General features: G+C 42.0%; 1 protein-coding gene across 1 annotated transcript in view; it reads right to left on the bottom strand.

Annotated features, from left to right (window-relative positions):
* Window positions 1-17503: 17503 nt before the first annotated feature.
* ARHGAP20 (Rho GTPase activating protein 20) overlaps window positions 17504-20371 on the bottom strand; it is a 281646-nt gene continuing 278778 nt past the window's right edge. The window contains exon 15 of the mRNA XM_069639712.1: window positions 17504-20315. Within this exon, the coding sequence (XP_069495813.1) occupies window positions 18439-20315 (1877 nt within the window). The 3' untranslated portion in view covers window positions 17504-18438. The remainder of the gene's footprint in view (window positions 20316-20371) is intronic.

Genomic DNA, 20371 nt, shown 5'->3' with positions numbered 1-20371 from the left:
GTCTGAGGTGCAGTCCAAAATGGACCAGAACCGCACCGCTGATCCGATCCTTCCCGAGATGCCTTGCTGCCGGTAGACCTGATCTGACCCTATGATTAGAACCAGACGGTCCAATTTAATTATAAAGGACTGTAAGTATAATAGGAACAACAGTGACCCATAATATATTTACATCTCAACCCATCCCATCTTTAATTCAGAACCCTACTATTGTTAGAATCCTTCTTGCGCTGATTTTCTCATCGGTGTTACAAAACCATAACTCCTTAGTGATTTCAAGTAACTAAAGTAAATCCCAGAAGAAATTGAGGACCGATCACATGAATGGTTGCGCTGGCCATGTAGCCGTGAAGATTCATGTGTGGTATCTTCTTTTTCATAGTCATTAATCTAGTATAAGAAGACCTATCTGTCATTTTTAAATCAAATTTAATTTTCGCGCCTATTTTGCAAATACATCCCTCACTAAAACCTCTATAGCTTCTTCGGTTTTAAAGATAGAAACAAACTTTCAACTCTCACCGACACCTAAGACCCTTAGCTACATCCACAACTAAATCCCACAGTGTATTTGACCTGCTTTGCTCCAATATTGCATAGTAAAAGTTTGCAGTTCAAAAGTTTACATGTGTCTTTTGCCCATTTCAAAGTGCTTCTTCCATCCCATCCTGATCTGAATTGTGTATTGTTGTTTATATTATAGCTCATGTGTGTTATTGTGTTAGGACTTGTTTACAGTGCGTTGCTTAGAATTTTTCTCTATTTAAGCATCTTTGAACATTTTGCAGTATTTTACAAAGCAATTTTCATCTATCAGTTTAAAAGTGTCATTTTATAAAACGGTTTTCTCTCTTGTTTGGGGAGGGAAGATTGCCTGTAAACTCTAGAATTTGTCCTTCATTCCTAAATACCTGCTGGTTACTCACATTGTTGTACTCACATTGTTGTAGGATTGCTCATTTGTATTTAAACAAAACTTTGCAGGGGGAACCTAAACGCTATCTGTGCACAAAACAAAACTGTTCTTTTTCCTGTGTTTTCTATTTTTCATCATTATAAATTAATTCAATTGCTTTGCTTAGTTTCAGAATTGTATCGTCACCCTTTGGGTGATTGCTGCCCCATATATATATATATATATATATATATATATATATATATATATTGAATATTAAATAAATAAAGTAAGTATTTACCGTTCCAAACTAGCCTGATTCCTGCTTCAGTGTGACCTGGGGGGTATTTTGAGACGGGTGTGATATGACTGGTATATCATTCAGAATATTGAACTTCCAGACAAAAATAAATAAGGGTTTCATCGCGTGCTACATGCTAGGCGAGACCTGGGTGAGTGCCTGATTGAACCCCCTTACAGCTTGGGGGCTCGTGCCGTGATTCTGAATTTGAAATACCACCCGTGACAGTCTAACACAGCATACTAGCCTGATGGGTACAGACACCTTGCTGGGTTGGCGAACTGTGCTACACTGTAAAAGCACCTCTCAAAATAAATACTCAAACTAAATCAGGCCTGTTTGCAAAAGAAAATTAACCCTGAGATAAGTCAGAAGGAAATTGATATTTCTGAAATCGCGACCCCCAGTAGAAATTAATATTGGTAGGGAACCCTCTTGCACAAACTTTTGTCAGGGGTGAGTGGCCAGAACAAGATGAACAGGTATGGATACAGGAAATGAAACAACAAGTCACTGCAATAGACCTAGATACATGACAGGACAAGGGTCCATTACATCAAGTGCTTAGCAAACTGTGCATGGCCCCAAAAATAAAAGAGGAGCAGTGTACAATTGCCAAAATAACGGCCTAGCTGTACCTCCACATAGGAATAATACAGGAAAAGCATGCAGACAACATAAATCTGGCAAAGAAGCAAGGGGAAAACTGCAGAAAATCCAGGCTAATCTGGACTCTGCAGAGCAAAGGCTCCAGAAGAGCCAAGAATCAGAAATTGAGGCAAGGCAGTATATCACCAAACTAAAAGAAGATCTGGCTCTCTTACAGCAAGAGAAGGCAGAACAAAATACCCAAGTACAGACACTGCAAAAAGAATGTCAGGAAAGGTTTGACTCTTTACAACAGAGTCAACAGAAACTGGAACAACAATAAAATTTTAATAGAGCCTGCGCAGAGCAGGTAGTCACTTTAAAAAACCGCCTAGAATCCTTGAAAGAGGAAAATAAGAAATTAATTATTAAAGACATCCACTCTCAAGAGGAATTTGATGAGGAGTGCCACAAATCTAGTGCATTTAAAAAACAGAGGGACGACCTGGCTGCACAGAGGGGCACTAAGTCAGGAGAGGGACGCCTTAAACCAGGAAGTCAGCCAATTAAAAACTAAGTTAGAGGAAAGAAAGCTGGCCCTTCAGGAGTTTAGTGAAGTTAAAACTGAATATGAGAAGCTACTAAAGCACGCCAGGCGGGTGGAGGATGTTCTGGCAAAGAAAACTCAGGCCAATAATGTCAAAACTCAGGAGGTGAGTCTCCTGCAGCAAAAATTGGCTCAGTATTTCCAATCCAGGCAGGAAGCACAGAGAGACAATGTAGTTCCAGAACCGGAACCAGAATATCCTGCCCCGAAAGTCTGCAACCTAAGGAACAGAGGGCAGGTAGGAGAAATAAAGGGCCTAAAAAGACCCTTTTTGTTGCGCAGGTTAGAGTCATCCAATTTGAAGGAGAGGGGTCCTCAGAGGATTCTCGGAAAGGATCTTCTCCTTCAGGGATGGGGGAACTCCTCCCAAAGAAAAATGGGTCCCAGGAGATCCTAATCCAGACTGGGTAGATGTGGGGACTGAGTTGAAAGCGCCCATCATTGAACCCCAGAATGACCAGCCAGAAAATCACCTTGCCCAAACCAATTCTGGCGATTGTCTCCAAAAAGAGGGGGGCAGCCCAGAATCAGAACCAGGGGAGCCCAAACCTTCCCCAATATCCAACTGTCACCTTTTTCTTACAGTTTCCCAAGCTCCCAAACAGAATCCTGCCCCAACTACCCCTCTGTCAAAATCAAGAGCAAAGAAATTAACCCACAAATTGGCCCAAAATGCACATTATCTTTGCCCCCTTGAGGAAAAGGAGGGAAGATTTTATGCCCGATCCAAATACAGGGGCAATGCACATTTTTGGAACTGGTGGACACTGGATCCCAAGCCAAGGGCCTTTGATCAGCTGAATTCAGGAAGGGGGGAGAGATATCAGATCCCTCTCACCCCTCTTCCTGGACAACTTCAGAACTTCTATGGGAATGAAGCTCCTGTTGAGAGGACTGCGGATTTAGACGTTAAAAGTGGGCGACACAAGGTGAAACACCCGGTCATAGTTGTGACTCCAGAGGGTACACCATGTTTACTAGGGAATGACATCCTGCATAGATTGTCTCCCCTAATAGATTGTGTAAACAAGGTCCACTGGACCCAGACTAACCCACCAATAAAATTAAAACATAGTGTCAACTATGTTAGTTTAAATGGCACATGCCACACGGTTTAACAAAAACCTGACCAAATTGAATTCCATTTTCAAAACAATCAAATCCTATTGCAGTACGACAACAAACTGGTGATGGGGAGTCCTATCTATTTCTGAAAATCAACCTTCCTTCCAGTCTCAAGTTGCATTCCACACTGGAAGGAAATATTCTAAAATTCTATACCAATTCACAATCAGAAAATCCCACTTCTGCAAAATGATGAGAAATCAGCTCAAAGCTTGGCTGACATTCAGAAAATTAGAGAACAGTTGTTTGTCCCTATTCAGTTAAAGGGGGGGGGGGGACTCTGTTCTCGCCCGAATGTGCGTGAACAACGGTAAGAGCTTCATCAGCGAAGCCATTTTCCGAAAAATCCCAAAAGATCCAGCCATTACCACATTTAAATTGATAGACAAATGGGAAATGTAGCTGGAAACACCCAATTCCAAACATCTTCTGCCTAGCAGGTGTGTGCTCAACATTTCTATAGGCAACAAGAGCATAGTCCATAAATGGTGGGTCGTGCGAGATGTCCCTGCTGCATTTTATTTAGGCAGTGACATTCTCAATCGCTTTGCCATTAGTTTGGACCTAATAAACTTCAAAGCATGGTCAAGATAAGCGGGTAATCCTACAGACTATGATGACCCAGAGAAAGCATTTCGGTCAGCTCAATTGCTGCCATATCCAGTTGAAGTTCAGATTGGAGAGAAAGTCACCATCCCAGGATGGATCTGACAATTCACACTTGAAGTAAAAATGAAAAGAGGACAGAAACTGCAAAATCCTGACACATATGTTCACCTCAAGGCCCATTTCCAACAGCAAGGGTTGGGGTTAAACCCAAATCCACTAGTCAATACAGAACACAACACCATTCCAATAGTGGTGGATAACAGAGACCTTAGGAGTATCACTCTGAGCGCAGGCACCATTATTGGAATGGCGGTTGATGACCAACATTTTTCCATAGATTTAGGTAATGAACTGATAGGACCAATCCCCAATGACTGTTTTGACAGTGATGGTGACAATGACAACACCAGACAGGATCTTCACCCGACATGGGGGGAATTTCCTGGTGTACTCTTCCTGCCCTTATGGTAACGAAGAGGTGACCTGTGACTTCAGGAGGGTGAGGTGATCTTTCAAGTCCACCAGGACTGCCTTCCCCACATGAAGCCATCAGTCCAAGTCAGTACTTTAACGAGGGACCTCTCCACCCAGCTGGCGGAGGCCACTGAGATAGCCAAACCAGAAGTCTTTCCCGGCTTCAGGCAGATGGTTGAAGAGAGAGTCAACCTAGCTGACGCCTGTGAGACTCTGGAGCAAAAGCAAAAATTGAAACAAGTTTTCTTAGATTTTCAAGATCTCTTTGCGGTGGACTCATATGACTGTGGTCGCACCGAGATCCATACACCAAAAATTCCCATGGACCAGACTTGGGTGAAAAGGTAACCTGGCCTATGTAGATGATGTTCTAATCAAAAGCTCAATGGTGGAGGAACAAATAGCGGAGATCCGTTATGTTCTGACACAGTTGAGGGCTGCTGGAGCAAAACTATCTTTCCAAAAGGCACAGTGGTGTAGGACCCGTGTCAACTTCTTGGGGCATGAGATAACTCCTGAGGGTCTCTGTCCCCAGGAAAATAAAGTAGAAGCACTCCAGAAACTCAAAGACCCCACAACTCTGCGTGAGCTAAGGAGCCTCCTTGGATTGACTTATTACAGTAGAAGGTTCATTGAGGATTACGCAGAGATCACAAGACCCCTGATCTTGAAGGGGGGGTCAAGTGGGAGTTGGCTCCAGAACAAGCTGAGGAAGTAAGCCTCTTACATGTGCCTTGCACAGCTTACCCTGTCAAAAACAAGGAGTTCTTCTTGGAGACAGGGTTCTCAAATACATGCTTGACTGCAGTATTATACCAAAAGCATGACAAGGTTAATAAAGTAATCTCTCATGCGAGTAAGTCTTTATCCTCTGTGGAGGAAACATTCAATGATTTTGAGAAGGCAGTCCTGGCAACGGTGGGGGCATTGAAGAATTACCGCCCATTTATCCAGGGGGAACACATCATAGTGGAGACTCCCATGGGCGTACTTTTAGGGGGCATAGGGGTGTTTCCCCCCCAACTTTCATGGCACACCATTTTGTCCCCATTCATTTGGTTGGGGCACCTTTTCTTCAGATGTTGTGTCCCCCCCAACATTTTCAGAAAAGTTACTCCACTGGAGACTTCACAACAGCCTCTGCAATATCTTCAAAGTGACAGAATCCGGGCCGGAAATGTGAGTAATTCCCAAATTTCTTCCTGGATTCTGTCAATGCAAGGATTTCCTGTGGAGCTCAGATATGGCCAAAACAAGAAGAGTCCCCTTGCGCAAGGTCTGGCTGACTTGCATGATTGTGCCAGAGAAAACGGTCTCGAGGACGAAAGTCTTAAAATCAAGGACAACATGGAGGCGTACTTTAATTCCCCACACAAAGTCTATGAAGAAGACAAGTGCGACGAAATGCCCACCGTCTATGTGGATGGGTGCTCCTACAATGTTGACAACAACGGGGAAAGGGAACTTGTGGCCGGAGTGGGGAATGCATGGGTGAATGATGCCCCAGAACCCTCCGCTGGGTACAGAATCGATCCCCGTAGTAGTCAAGTGGCAGAGTTGATGGCTGTGCATCAAGCCATCCTCACTGCTGTCCAACACCAACTCCATGAACTGGTCATAATCACTGATTCAGATTATATCTGGAACGGATTCGTGGAGCACCTGGCTAATTGGAAAACCAGAGGCATGGTAACAATAAACCACTAAAACATGGAAAACAAACAGAATATTGATGATCTGGTCACCTCTAGCGGGATGACCATCTACTGGAAAAAGATCAAGGGTCATTCTAAAGTAGAGGGGCCAGACAAAACTGGAAATGACCTAGCTGATCAGCTGGCCAAAACCGGAGCCATCCAAGGGGATCTACTTGAGATCGAGTCACTGTTGGGGGAAATCTAGGTCACTGCTATCACTAGGTCCCAGACAAACACTCACAATGAACTCTCAACTGCCCAGTGGAGTAAGGAGACCCCAGATGCTGATTTGATTACGGCTCAAAAGGGGGATTCCATAATTGGTAAGCTTTATCAACACATTGAGGACCCTGAGAACTTTCACCCGACGGATACAGATTGCATTGGGAAAGAGGACCTCAGATTGTTGATGAAATGTCCAAATATTTTCCGAATCCAAGACGGTTTGTTGGTGAGGAGATCCATATCTGGCCATGACCAGTGGGTGGTCCCCACCTCATTCCGAAGCATGATGCTAAGTCACACCCATGATGCAGACACAGCCGGTCATCGGGGGTTTTATATGACATTAGAAATCTTGCGAGAGGTTGCATACTGGCCACACATGGGGCAGGACCTCGACCAATACTTGAAGGGGTGTCTTGTGTGTGCCCAACTTCAGCCAACATCACTCGCACATCGTGATCCCCTCCAAAAGAGGGAGATGACACTGCCTTGGTCAGATTTGCAAGTCAATTTTATCAGGCCCGTGATTTGCTCCTCTAGGGGGAGCAAGTACATGTTAACCGTAAAATGCTTGTTTACTAAACGGGTGGAATGTCTCCCGGCCCCAAATTGCAAGGCAGAAACAGCAGCTGCCCTGATGATCAATCATATCTTCTCGCATTTTGGACTTCCCCAAAGGATTGAATCAGACCGAGGTAGTCACTTCACTAGCGAAGTGATGACAAAGATGTGGGAGATACTTGGGTTAAAAAGGAAACTGCACATTGCATACCGCTGTCCTCTAGTGGTGGAGTTGAGATGTACAATAAAACTATTGTGAGCATATTAAAAAAGCTTGTGGCAGACTCTGGGCTAAGTTGGGACATTCGATTACCCCTTGTCCTGATGGCCATCAGATCTACCCTTTCTTCTGCAACAAAAATGTCTCCATTTGAGCTGATGACTGGACGAAGGATGGTGCTAGCGCAGCACCTGCTCTACAGAACCCAAGAGCAGACCTTGATAAATGCCTCCACAACTCATGAGTATGTCGAGAATCTGAAAAAACACCTTCAACATGCTTTTGCGTATGCTTAGCGGAATTTAGAAAGATCTGCAGACAGTATGAAGATCCACTATGACCTTAAGACCACTAAAAAGGAATATCAAGTAGGAGACAGCGTCTACTTGTACAATTTTCAAAGGGACCAAGCCAAAGAGCGCAAATTCTTCCCAAGTTGGCAGGGTCCTTCTGAAATTGTGGACAGAATATCACCAGTCGTCTACAGAATCCACATCCCAAAGGGCAATTTGACAGAGGGGGAAGACAAGTGGTGTATGTACGAGGAGAGGGTTAAGACCATTATTAAATATAGGTGGGGAATATTGTAAATTGTATTCAATGCATACATCTGCCCCACTACATCCCTCGGGGAGCAGTAGTGGGGAAATTTCCATAACCGTGCTATGTTCTGTTTTCTAGCATTGGTATTACGAACCACCTAATCACCAAGTAGGACACCTCGGGGACCCGAAAAAAAGAACCAAGAGCCCGGAGTCTCGCTCCACACTTCCAACCAGAACCAGCAAGGAGAGCGTGTCGCATCCATCGCTGATGGGAGAAGCACCCGGATTTCTTCACATGGACCAAAAGAAAAATAATCCCACTTTTTCCGTTTCCTGATTAAAATGGCAAAAATCGCCTATGTTTGTGAAGGGCTAATTCTTTTAAAATGTCAAATCCCTTATAAACTGTGCTTGTATTTTATATGTGAACTGAAAATACTTTAATGTATAGGAACCCAGTCTGGAGTGAATCAACTATTTAATTCTGATCTGACAGCCCAGCCTGGGAAGATTCACATTTCAGCTTGACACTCAGTTGCTACAGGAAGGCTTAGTGGCTGCTTAATGGTCCCGCATAATGAAAACAAGGAAAGCCTCAGACATTCGTCTCCTGGCTGGTCCAAGGACAAAGGAAGGCTTGGACATCCCTCCGTCTAAAGGAGGGGCAGGATGTGGAGGAGGTTTCTCAGTGAACTTCAAAGGACTGGACATTTGCTCACTTGGGAAGTAAAAATAAAAACACACCTGGACTGGATTTTGAATACAAATTACTTGTTTTTGCCTCAGAACTTTATGACATTTAACATGACAGCCAAAATAAGTAGACAAGTGAAAAATACAAACTTATAAATCTGAACTCATGCTAGACAGTTGAAGATTTGGTAGGAGTTCTTACTACATATGGAACCAAAGTTATGAACAATGTCCTATTGTAGCAGAACGATGAATGTTGCAAACCTAAAATTGTATGTACATGATCCACTGATCAGCGCCCAGAGAGGTACCGAATTAGAAATGATTAATCCAGCTGTTATGGTGAAAACTGATAAAAAATCCGTAGAATGAGAAAGACAGCTCGCACAAGGATGGGGATTGAATGTGGATGTAGACAATCAAATATGAAATATATGTGTCCAATTTTATCAGGGTACATAATATTAGAAATGTACATGTGTGCAAGTGTTAAGTTTTGGTAAAAATCAATGTGGGAGTTCCTAAATCCTGTCATAATGATGACAGCTCTGTTCAGACTGCCAACCAGGACAAAGCACATGCTTGTAGCCACTCACAGACATGGGGGGTCTTTTTGAAGTTCTGCCCACACCATAAACTTTGTAATATAAATATAGGAGTTTCACTACACATAAGACACACTGCTTCCAGAACCCATCCAGATTTAAGCCCAGCACCTTGATCCAGAACTCTTCATCTTGTAGCTGACTCCAGAACACTTTGAAGATCCAGATTTCCTTTCAGAATCCAGACTTTATCATTGCAGAACTCTTGCTAGGTTGACCCAATTGCAAACATACAGAACTTAAAAGAATAATTTTGATTCTGCTTGGCTTGCTACCATTAAGTCTTGCCGGCTGAAACTTGCATCCTGTAATCTGCCATGTCCAGTGACCAGAAGGGCCCTTCCAAATCCAGTCTGAGGTGCAGTCCAAAATTGACCCGAACCGCGCCGCTGATCCGATCCCTCCCGAGGTGCCTTACTGCCGGTAGACCTGATCCGACCCTATGACCAGAACCGGACGGTCCAATTTAATTATAAAGGACTGCAGTATAATAGGAAGAGCAGTGACCCATAATATATTTGCATTGTATTATCCCTATCTCAACCCATCCCATCTTTAATTCAGAACCCTAGTAGTGTTAGAATCCTTCTTGCATTGATTTTCTCATATGTGTTACAAAACCATAACTTCTTAGTGATTTCAAGTAACTAAAGTAAATCCCAGAAGAAATTGAGGACCCATTATGTGAATGGTTGCGCTGGCCACCTAGCCGTGAAGATTCATTTGTGATCTCTTCTTTTTCATAGTCATTAATCTATTATAAGAAAACCTATCTGTCATTTTTAAATCGAATTTCTGTTTTCATTTTCGTGCCTATTTTGCAAAAATGCCTCTCACTAAAACCTCTATAACTTCTTCAGTTCTAAAGATAGAAACGGAATTTCAACTCTCACTGATACCCAAGACACTTAGCTACATCCACAAATAATAACCACATTGCGGAGCAGTGTTTTTGACTTGTTTTTCTCCAATATCGCATAGTAATAGTTTGCAGCGAATTTGCAAAGTTCAAAAGATTACATGTGTCTTTTGCCCATTTCAAATTGCTTCTTCCATCCCATCCTGATCTGAAGTGTGTATTGTTGTTTATATTGTAGCTCATGTGTGTTACAAAACCATAACTTCTTAGTGATTTCAAGTAACTAAAGTAAATCCCAGAAGAAATTGAGGACCCATTATGTGAATGGTTGCGCTGGCCACCTAGCCGTGAAGATTCATTTGTGATCTCTTCTTTTTCATAGTCATTAATCTATTATAAGAAAACCTATCTGTCATTTTTAAATCGAATTTCTGTTTTCATTTTCGTGCCTATTTTGCAAAAATGCCTCTCACTAAAACCTCTATAACTTCTTCAGTTCTAAAGATAGAAACGGAATTTCAACTCTCACTGATACCCAAGACACTTAGCTACATCCACAAATAATAACCACATTGCGGAGCAGTGTTTTTGACTTGTTTTTCTCCAATATCGCATAGTAATAGTTTGCAGCGAATTTGCAAAGTTCAAAAGATTACATGTGTCTTTTGCCCATTTCAATTTGCTTCTTCCATCCCATCCTGATCTGAAGTGTGTATTGTTGTTTATATTGTAGCTCATGTGTGTTAGGACTTGTTTAGAGTTGCTTTCCTTACAATTTTTCTCTATTTTAGCATTTTGACCATTTTGCAGTATTTTACAAAGCAATTTTCATCTGTCAGTTTAAAAGTGTCATTTTACAAAACAGTTTTCTCTCTTGTTTGGGGGGGAAGATTGCCTATAAACTCTAGAACTTGTCTTTCATTCCTGAATACCTGCTGGTTACTCACATCGGTGTAGGATTGCTCATTTGTATTTAAACAAAACTTTGCCGGGGGAATCTTAACCTAAACGCTATCTGTGCACAAAACAAAACTGTTCATTTTCCTGTGTTTTCTATTTTTCATCATTATAAGTGAATTCAATTGCTTTGCTTAGTTTCTGAATTGCATCGTCACCCTTTGGGTGATTGCTGCTATATATATATATATATATATATATATATATATATATATATATATATATATATATATATATATATATATATATATATATACACACATATATATATTAATATATATATAATCTTTGGAGGGATCCAAAACCTCCTCAAATCAAGGATTAAGGTCATGCATTGCACACACAGAGACACACATGTGCATAACATATACTTGCATATATGCTTATTCTGGCAAGCGTGGTGCCACTGATTGTAAAATATTTTAAGTGTGCAAATATTCAAAGCGGCTGCTCGCTCATTAATCACAGACTGATTTTGACCCATTTTGACACCCTGGTGTTGCTATGTATCAAAGATGCAGGGTTTTGTGAACTCCCAATTTTGCCAGTCCATGCATGGTGGGATTCGAGTTTTTGTCAAAGATCACACATTTTGATGAAATGGTGTAGCCGAGATTATTTCACACAAACTGATTGGGTTGTCGATATTTTTTAAGGGATCAAGCGCTAAGGTGTTACATTGGACTTAAGATGCATGCGCTTACCCCTCCGGATGTTATTTATTGCGGTGGATGGAATATTGTATTTTAATATTTCAAAGAGTTGATGGGTGATGTGTAAAAGCCAGCGTCTTTCAAGTTCTAATGACTGGACCAGTTCATGTTTTAGATTATGATCAAAAGGGGCTATTGGACTCATGTTGAATTTTCAAGCATTTACATTATTTGCTTTGTCTGCACAAAGTGATACAATTCACATTTATTGTTCGGTGTGAGCAATGCGCTGAAATTATTTTGTAAAATACAGTTTTAACTCCAGCCGTCTCTCACACAATACTGAAACGCCCCAAGCTACAGGGCTTTGTGAACATACAATTCCAGCAGGCCATTCACAGCGTGATTCAAGTTTTTGTCAAACATCACACATTTTGATGAAGCATTGTAGCCGAGATTCTTTCACAGAAACTGAAATGTTGATTGTTTTTTAATGGGGCAAGTGCTAGTGTTTTAGATTGGACTTAAGATGTGAGTGCTTACTTCTCAGTATGTTATATATTGCTGCGGATGTAAAATTGTATTTGAATATTTCAAAGAGCTGATTAGCGATGTATAAAAGATATCCTATTCTGATTCTATATTCTCTTTGTGTTGTAGACACACCATGAACTCCAACATCAGGATTGTACAACCTGCAGACACTTTGTAAGTGGGATATGCCACCTGGCAACCATCAGACGCTGATACAGTGGATATGTGCTTGCTCATGGAGGCCAATATATGGATTGCATGGTGGTCAGATGCTGAGGATGAGGTGAGTATTGCAATGGATGGGGATGTCTCTGTGCGTCACGAAGGGTAATTGGAATGTGTAACCCATCGTCTTATCAGAATAGTTTATTTGCTTTTATCCCAGGGCCAGCTGAGAAAGGGGGCCTCTGTTGGAGCCGAGTGGTTTTATGAATCTCCAAGGGCCACTGGAAACTGGTGATACTACAGATACTTGAAAATGAGAATCTGCTGTGCTAGATGTGTGTATACAGAGGTATATAGCAGAGGCAGTGATTGCTAAGTGTTTTCACATGCCATGATCTGCAGTCTTCCAAATTAAATTTCAGTAGGGCTAGAAAACAATGTCTTTTGCATATTTTTGGACAGCCTCCAACTTCAGACATTGGGAAGTGACAGTGACAATTTGTTATCTTACCTTTAGCTTTTTCCAATTCACGTAGAACAAAAGAATGTGGAGCAGTGGACCGCATTGTGCTAAACCAGAATAATTTACATTGTGAAACTGAAATATGTACAACTTTGTGATTTTGCAATACTCTTGGCAGAAAAATGTAAATTTTTTTACAGCAAGTGCGAGTAGACAGATCCTATGTTTGTGGGTTGAGCTGCACACAAAAGATCGGTCTACTCGTTAAAGTGCTTTTTGGAGGTACCATACAAATCCAACTGTGACATGGCAGTGAAGAATTGGTCAGCATTCTAATAACAAATTGTGAAATGCATCCTAATAAGCCACTTGGGACCTCAAAGTAAGGACTGAAATTAGTTTCTCGGCCTGTGGTTTTGTGGCTAACACACGTTTGGTCTTGCAATGAATTCACAAGTAGCACAGCTCAAACATTTCCCTTATTTGGGACGTGAAGCACAGTAGAGTCATTCTCACCCATTCTCACAACCAGGCCAATGACTTCCTCCACCTCGGATTGCTATAGATCAATTAAAAAATGCTCAATAAATTGGTCTTCATTATAATAGACTTAACACCCCCTGGCCGCATACAACAGTGATATAGTGTAGCTATTTGTTTTTACAGATGCAGATTAATAACCTTTGTTACTGATATCTGATGATGGCTATTTAATAGCAGTGGTCGATATCTACATTGGCATGTTATCAAAATTCTTCTTTATTTCTTTGAGAAATAATCATTTTGAAAATAAAGATTCTATGAATACAAAATACTTTGTTGACATGAACTCAATGCAAGAGCATTGTCTGCCTTCCCATGGTACCACACGGCTTAGTAAAGGTGTTGAGAGAGCATTTTTCATCAGCTGGCACCCATGTCAACTGCTGCTGTGTGTGGCATGGTTTGTGCCGTGAGAGCATTGGACCTCAACTCACTCAGGTGTGACTCTGTCCAACTCTGCACAACTCTGTTTAAGGAAAAGATCACCATTGTTCTAATCACATCCAAGTTTACTTACAAAAAACAAACTGTATAACATGCAAATCCTTATAGCAACATGCTAAGTTTGAAGAATATCACTGTGTTTTCAATTTGCACAGCCCAACTGGTCACTGGAACCCCAAGAATGCATGGGAATGAAACCCTGCCAAACCCATTTACCTCCCCTGCCCCCACAGTGCTTAAGCCACGGCTTAAAAGAAGCAGCATAAAACTCTGCTAGATCTGGAGATTCCGTGTTATAAACATCCAATTCTCTTTGTAAAGCCTGTTGCCTAGAACATTTGCATAGTAACATAAATGTAACTGTCTTTTTTCGACATGTCAGACTAACAAAACATCCTGCTGTCCTGTACATTTATACAGGGTGCTTTGAAATGGCACATTTTTTAAAATACAAAACACCATACAGTACACATAGGTCCTAAAATACCCCAAATCATATACATGTTTAGTTTGAAAATAAAAAACCTCACCATTAATCCCATCCAGCGAGGGTCTTGAATTGACTGTTGCCCCAAATAGTAAACAAAGGGTTGGCTTCCAATCGATGCCCTGCAGGGGTCACAGTCCTCTGACCAGCCTACCAACATCTCCACAGGGAACCATTTAACTCCAGATAGCCTAATTTCCTCACAGGTCCTACCCAGCAGCTCCACTCAATTAGGTGCCTAGTATGAGCCTCCACAGAGGTTATTTTCCAATGATGGCCATAGCTGTCAGAAATTTCGAGTCCAGGTAAAAATCCACATGTATCCCATGAGATGGCCATGAACTAGTTAGAAGTGTCCCTTTTAAGGGTTAAAGACATGCAGCCCACACCCCTCCCCCTACTGCTTCCAGGTCTCAGAAACACGATGCATCTACACTTGTCACAAAACCCTGTCAATGTCCTGCCCCAGTTTATTTCCTGCTTGCTTTGCAGAAAAATGCCCTCTTGCTTCCTGTGTCACTGTAGTAGAATCTAAACTTAGCCTCGGTCCATCCTGGCTACTGTTTCCGGTCTCTTTCTTATTAACCCATCATCATTCTATCATAAACTGGAAATAGCCCTCTGATCCCTGCCGAGGACTGCAGAACGCAGAAATACCTGTGTGAATCATGGAATTCCCGTCATTCCAAAAACCATGAGTCAATGTATTACGCCAACTCATCCTGGGCTTTAAATAGCCAAAAACCCCTTCCCACAGCAACCCCTGGCTGTGATATCTTCACTGCACCCACAGCTCACTCATTTGTATTTGTCTGCTGTATAGGGCATGGGCTTTGGGTCTCAACGGTTCTGGCTGCAAGAAAACAGCATGGGGCTTCTGAAGGCTGCGGAAGGGTGGATTAGAGCCAACTGGCCAGTCGCAAACCGGTCGGTGTCTCTACAACATCCCTTTCCCTCAACTATGCATTGTGTTAATTTGAAAGAAACAAGCATTGCCCAAGGCAATAGTTTTGGTATTTTGTATTGAAACTGGGAAAATGATCTTTGCCTATGAAAATGAATTCAAATAGGGTTATTTTGGCTACCATCAAAAAGATCTGGGGGTGCCATGACAGCATCTATTTATACTTTATATACAATTTATATCAAAGTTTGATGTTACTAGGTGATGCTCTGAACACAACTTTTTAGGGTTATTTTTAGATGCTGTCAAACATCTGGAGTGTCATGACATCATCTATACTCTATTTAGAATGTATATCCAATTAATATAACATTTGTATAAAAACAAAAATGTTGGTGGGCGATTATATTTTTTTGGGGGCGTCATTAAATCAATATCAAAAATGATATTTAAATATATATGAAATATTATATTAATTTTATATCAAAATGTAAAATTGTTATAGTCACATTTATATACATTTTATATAGAAATGATATAGAAAATGTTGGGGGCAATCAAAATTGTTGGGTTATCAATTTGATATCAAATTTATATCAACTTTATATCACAAGGGTGGGACTCAGGAACAGAGGCAGGCCAAAGGCCAGAAATGGAGCCAGGCCATCTGTGAAAATGTAACATTGAAAGAAAGGGTACACCCAAGTACTACTGAGAAGGAATGGAGTTATTATGGATGTACAGTGACAGAGAAGGAGGGTACGTGTAGTGAGAAGGAATGGGGTCATTATTGGAAATTGTGAATTTATTGCCAGGGACTTGGGGTTGGCATTTTGATATTTGAAAATTGATTAGAAGCAGGCAGTTGGAATGTAAACCTATCAGGGCTGTGCTTCACATGTCACCTCATGTAGACCTTAATTCACCTACCAGTATGTAGGAGGAAGTGCTCAATAGTTCACTTGTTTGGCATAGTGGTAGAAAGCAGATCACCTACAGGTGACTATTTTCAACCCAACCTATGTTGCTGCCATTGCAAGGCAGCTCACCTTGTAGGTATTGCCTTGGTGGCCGTTGAGAAAGGAGTTGGCATACTCATTCCATTCCTGCGGTCACTTCCAATAAACCTGCCCACATCTCACATGGCCCCCTCCCATCCCTACAGAGGGGACGGCTGCCAATGTCAGTTAAGAGACAAGAAGCGAAAGAAGAGACATTGAATTAACCCCTCATTGTCCTGCAGCCAGTGTGTGCGTGCATGCTGGAGGACTCTTAGCTGGACACCTCCCAAGAACTCCAGACTCAGTCATAAAAACTTGCAATGATCGCGACATGACAAACATATCACCCACCGATAAACCAGTGCGTCCTGAAAGCATTTTTATTTGCACCCATTCTATGCCCTGGAACAAAGACATTGATGGAAACCACCAGCACTTATTGTTCACAAATAAGTATTATCAGCTAGCAAAACAACTTACAGCCAATAACGTCCAGAAAAAATGATCCCCCTAACAAACCAATGAAATCAGAAAGGTCCATGATGACATCATAGACCATCAAATCCAATGCACCCAATAGCTAGCAGGTGCCCACTGTACTTTAGGGGACAGGGTCGCATTTTGCTGGTCACAGGGGAACAGCTTGAGGTTCTTATGTTTTGGTTATTTAGGGGCTGTTGTTTCCATCAAAGCCAAGTGATAAGGTTCTTGATGCTGTTGCAGTCCACATAACCAAGCAAGGGGTTGGCAGCTTTGGTTTGGACTGCACACCCATAGAGCAGACTGCTCACCATGCAACACTGCAGAGAGGTGAATTACTGGCTTATGCCTCAGCTGTACTCCAGACACAGTGGTCAACACCTAAGGGCACTGGGGCATGGGCAGATCTCTTCAAAAGTGACTATATTTTATTTGAGTTTCTCAGACTGAACGTGTGTAGCCCGGTCTCCTTTCTGACACACCACGAATCTAGAAGTGGACGCAATCTAATTGCAAATGATCTATAGTTATTCCACACAGCCCCGAGCCTCAATATCCGCCTGAATGACATTAAACAATAATAGAGTGCTACTAAGCAGCATCTATGCCAGATTCCTCATGCTTCGAAGCACTGTAATGGTAGGTAATATTACCAATGTAATTCAATATGGAGAGGTGAAAGTGTGGCATTGCCTGGCAGTGAGTCCGTCATTGCACATAGATTTCCGGTGTTAGCACTTAACTGCATGAACTATCTTACCTGCAAACTAAATGCAATATATTTTCTCATTGTGCTGTAATGAATGCATGCCGTTGCAGTGATCTGCCAAGGATCATTTAACAGAAAATGATTTCCGAAAAACATAAGACATGTTTAGCATTGTTTATTGGGACATTAAGTAATACTTCCGAAAATGTGGCTTTTTTAATGACAGAATGGATTTATTCAATACACATTATAAAATACGAACACATAATCAGTGCCTCAACAACACAATGAACGTACAAAGTTAGCAGCATTTCCTGCAGGTATAAAAATACACATTTATTTAATAACGCCATATACCATAATAGCAAAGTGTATTATGACATTATATCAAACGAAAAGCATTTTAGATATAGAATGAATTCAAATATATTATTAGATCTATATGGTGTACAATAATAATAAAAAAGTTCCGCCTTCCACAACATTGCAATGTGCAAATGTACAGCAACTTCAATCAACTATTCACCAAGGACACCCTAACAGCACAGTAAAACAAAACACTACCGGTTTGCAGGCTTTTGCCCACACCGTGCCCGAGTACATTAAAATTATTGGAAAGCATCTTGCCACTAAAAAAAGGACATACCTCATTCTGAATGGCTGTTTTGCAGAGAAAGGTGCTAAACTGTACTTCGGTCAGGATTACTTAAGTCAAGACCACTCAACTCCCACCCCCCCCCAACCCCTAAACCACCCCGCGAACACGAGGCCAAAATGTGTCAATTGTACATTAACACGAATGAAACCAACAATAACAAATGGTGGCTCAAAAATCAATAAATACTGTTATATCTGATAGGATCTTGGAATAAAGTGCTTTTCAGTCTTTGACTATACAACGTACTGTGAACTTCAGGGGCGAGATGTTCATCATCATATGTTGGAAATTGACTGTACAATGATTCTGGGCAATGCCTGAACTAGAAAGGCGGAGTGCCGTGAAGAAGCCCAAATGTACCCTTTGAGAAGAATGCTATCAGCACCTTCAGGAAGAAGTCTCTATCGTGGCCCTTGATTGCTTCAGGATAGTGCTTTTACACGTAAGACTCCTCTGCAAAAAACCTCTGGTCCGACTCCTCAAACGTATTGTCTGTGCAGCAGTTTTTTAGCCACTCCTCAGGGTTCTGGACCATGTCTTTAGCCGGGTCATTACTTTTCTGAAGACATTTGTTAACATCTGGCTGAAAAAAGAAGACATCCGAAGAGTTGGTGGGCCTTGGTGACACACAGAACGCCTTCTCAATCCCAAGGTTTGTAGTTTTATACTCAGTGTTCGTGTTGGAAGGCAGGACTTTGTTTCTCTTGAAGCTTGCAGCACGTGCATCCCTACCAAGCACAGTCCTACTGTCCTTCCCACATGTTCCCCGTCCTTCACTCTGAAGAACACAGCTAGAATTCAGAGTCTGACTTTCCTCAATCACACGCATGTTGGAAAGTTGTCTTTTATTCGTATGAGAAAACAAGGAAACATTCTGTCCATAAAAAACAGTTTCTGGGATTTGGCTGTGTCTTTTGTCTATTAGGAAAGCCCCACCATCCTTCAGGATTGCCGACTGAACAGACTCCATGTTGTGCTCCGTGTCTTTCACTCCATTTCCATTTTTGTCAAGAATATTTTGATTAGTTAATCGTTTGTGTAACATCTGTTTCTTCTCTTTGGCTTCATCCTCGCAAGGGGGAGGGCTATTAAACTGTTCGATGCCCTGGCTTGAAGGTGGAGGAACACACTCCCCTTTATCTGGAGTCATAGCTATTACCACTGCCATTGAACCCTCAGACAATTTCTCTTCTGGAAAAGCATGCTGTTCAAGGGCATCAGTTGAGCCATTTTGTGGTTGGCTAGCTGGCATCTTACCAGAATTGTGCTTGCCATCTTGCTTGGAGGCTTTCTCCTTTTTCCTGAGAGACCAGTTCTTCATTGTGGATGCGCCACTCTTCAGCCAGGAGCCTGGGTGGCGTGTCCCATGGCTCCTCTGTGGGGGCCACTCAAGGCTGTCATTTCCTGCACAAGGCACACTGCCGTTGATGCTTTGCTTTATCGAACAACTTGCCTCTGTAGCTGCATACGCCATACAGAGTGGATTGGAGTTGGTGAGGTCTGTGGACATCTCTGCTGCTTTCCGTTGTAAACGGAATGGACAATCTAGAGGAGTAGAAATCTCATTTGGAGCGAAAGTCGAATAATCCGAGAGCTGAGAGAAAGCGCTGTCCATGGAGCTCATGGAGGACCCTGATGGTGATGTTCCCGGAGAAGATAAGCTGGAACAGCTGGTCCTCAAGCAGACATTTAATCTCAATGGGGCAGGTGGAAGAAGCTGATTTGACGAGTCCTTTGTTTCATCTTCTTGCCTTGTGCTGCCTCCCTTATTTACATCAATACCCAACGTCAAACTGCGGTCAATAAGTTTCTGCCCTTCCACTTGCAATGAGCGAAGTTGCTTTAGATAGTCTGCTTCTGCATGAGACATGACCGCATCGCAACTGGTCTTGCGCGCCGCACAGTCATGAGAGCCGCTGAGCTGGCTGAGTTTGGATGCCAATAGACCTACGATGGGCTCTGAGCAGCGCCGATGTCGTCTGGAGCTCATCAGAGCGTCCGATACAGTTGTCGAGGAATAGCCAGAGGTATTTGAGCAGAGTGATCCATTTTCAGAGTGCTCCTGCGATGCAGATTTGTGACGGAGGCCAGAGAATATCCTTACAGGCTTGGACCTGGGTGGCAGAGACATTTCAATTCCTTCCACTTCGGCTTGATCCAGGTCACAATCACTCAAAGTCAGAACTGAGTCCCGGCTTCTGTTGTCGGGACCACGTTTCGTGGCAAGGTCACTTAACGCAGACTCGGCATCGTCATTCAGCTCATTGTCCAAGCTATCATATGAGGAGTCAATCAGTTGAAAGGAGCAAAGATCTGGAAAAATATAAAAGAATTTAGTTTTAAAATTTTGTAACTACACTTTGCAATAA

The sequence above is a fragment of the Ambystoma mexicanum genome, chromosome 7q (assembly GCF_040938575.1).
Source record: "Ambystoma mexicanum isolate Mex_15411 chromosome 7q, UKY_AmexF1_1, whole genome shotgun sequence".
NCBI lineage: Eukaryota > Metazoa > Chordata > Amphibia > Caudata > Ambystomatidae > Ambystoma > Ambystoma mexicanum.
The sequence above is the reverse complement of the archived record's forward strand: the minus strand, read 5'-3'. Positions and strand labels throughout refer to the sequence as shown.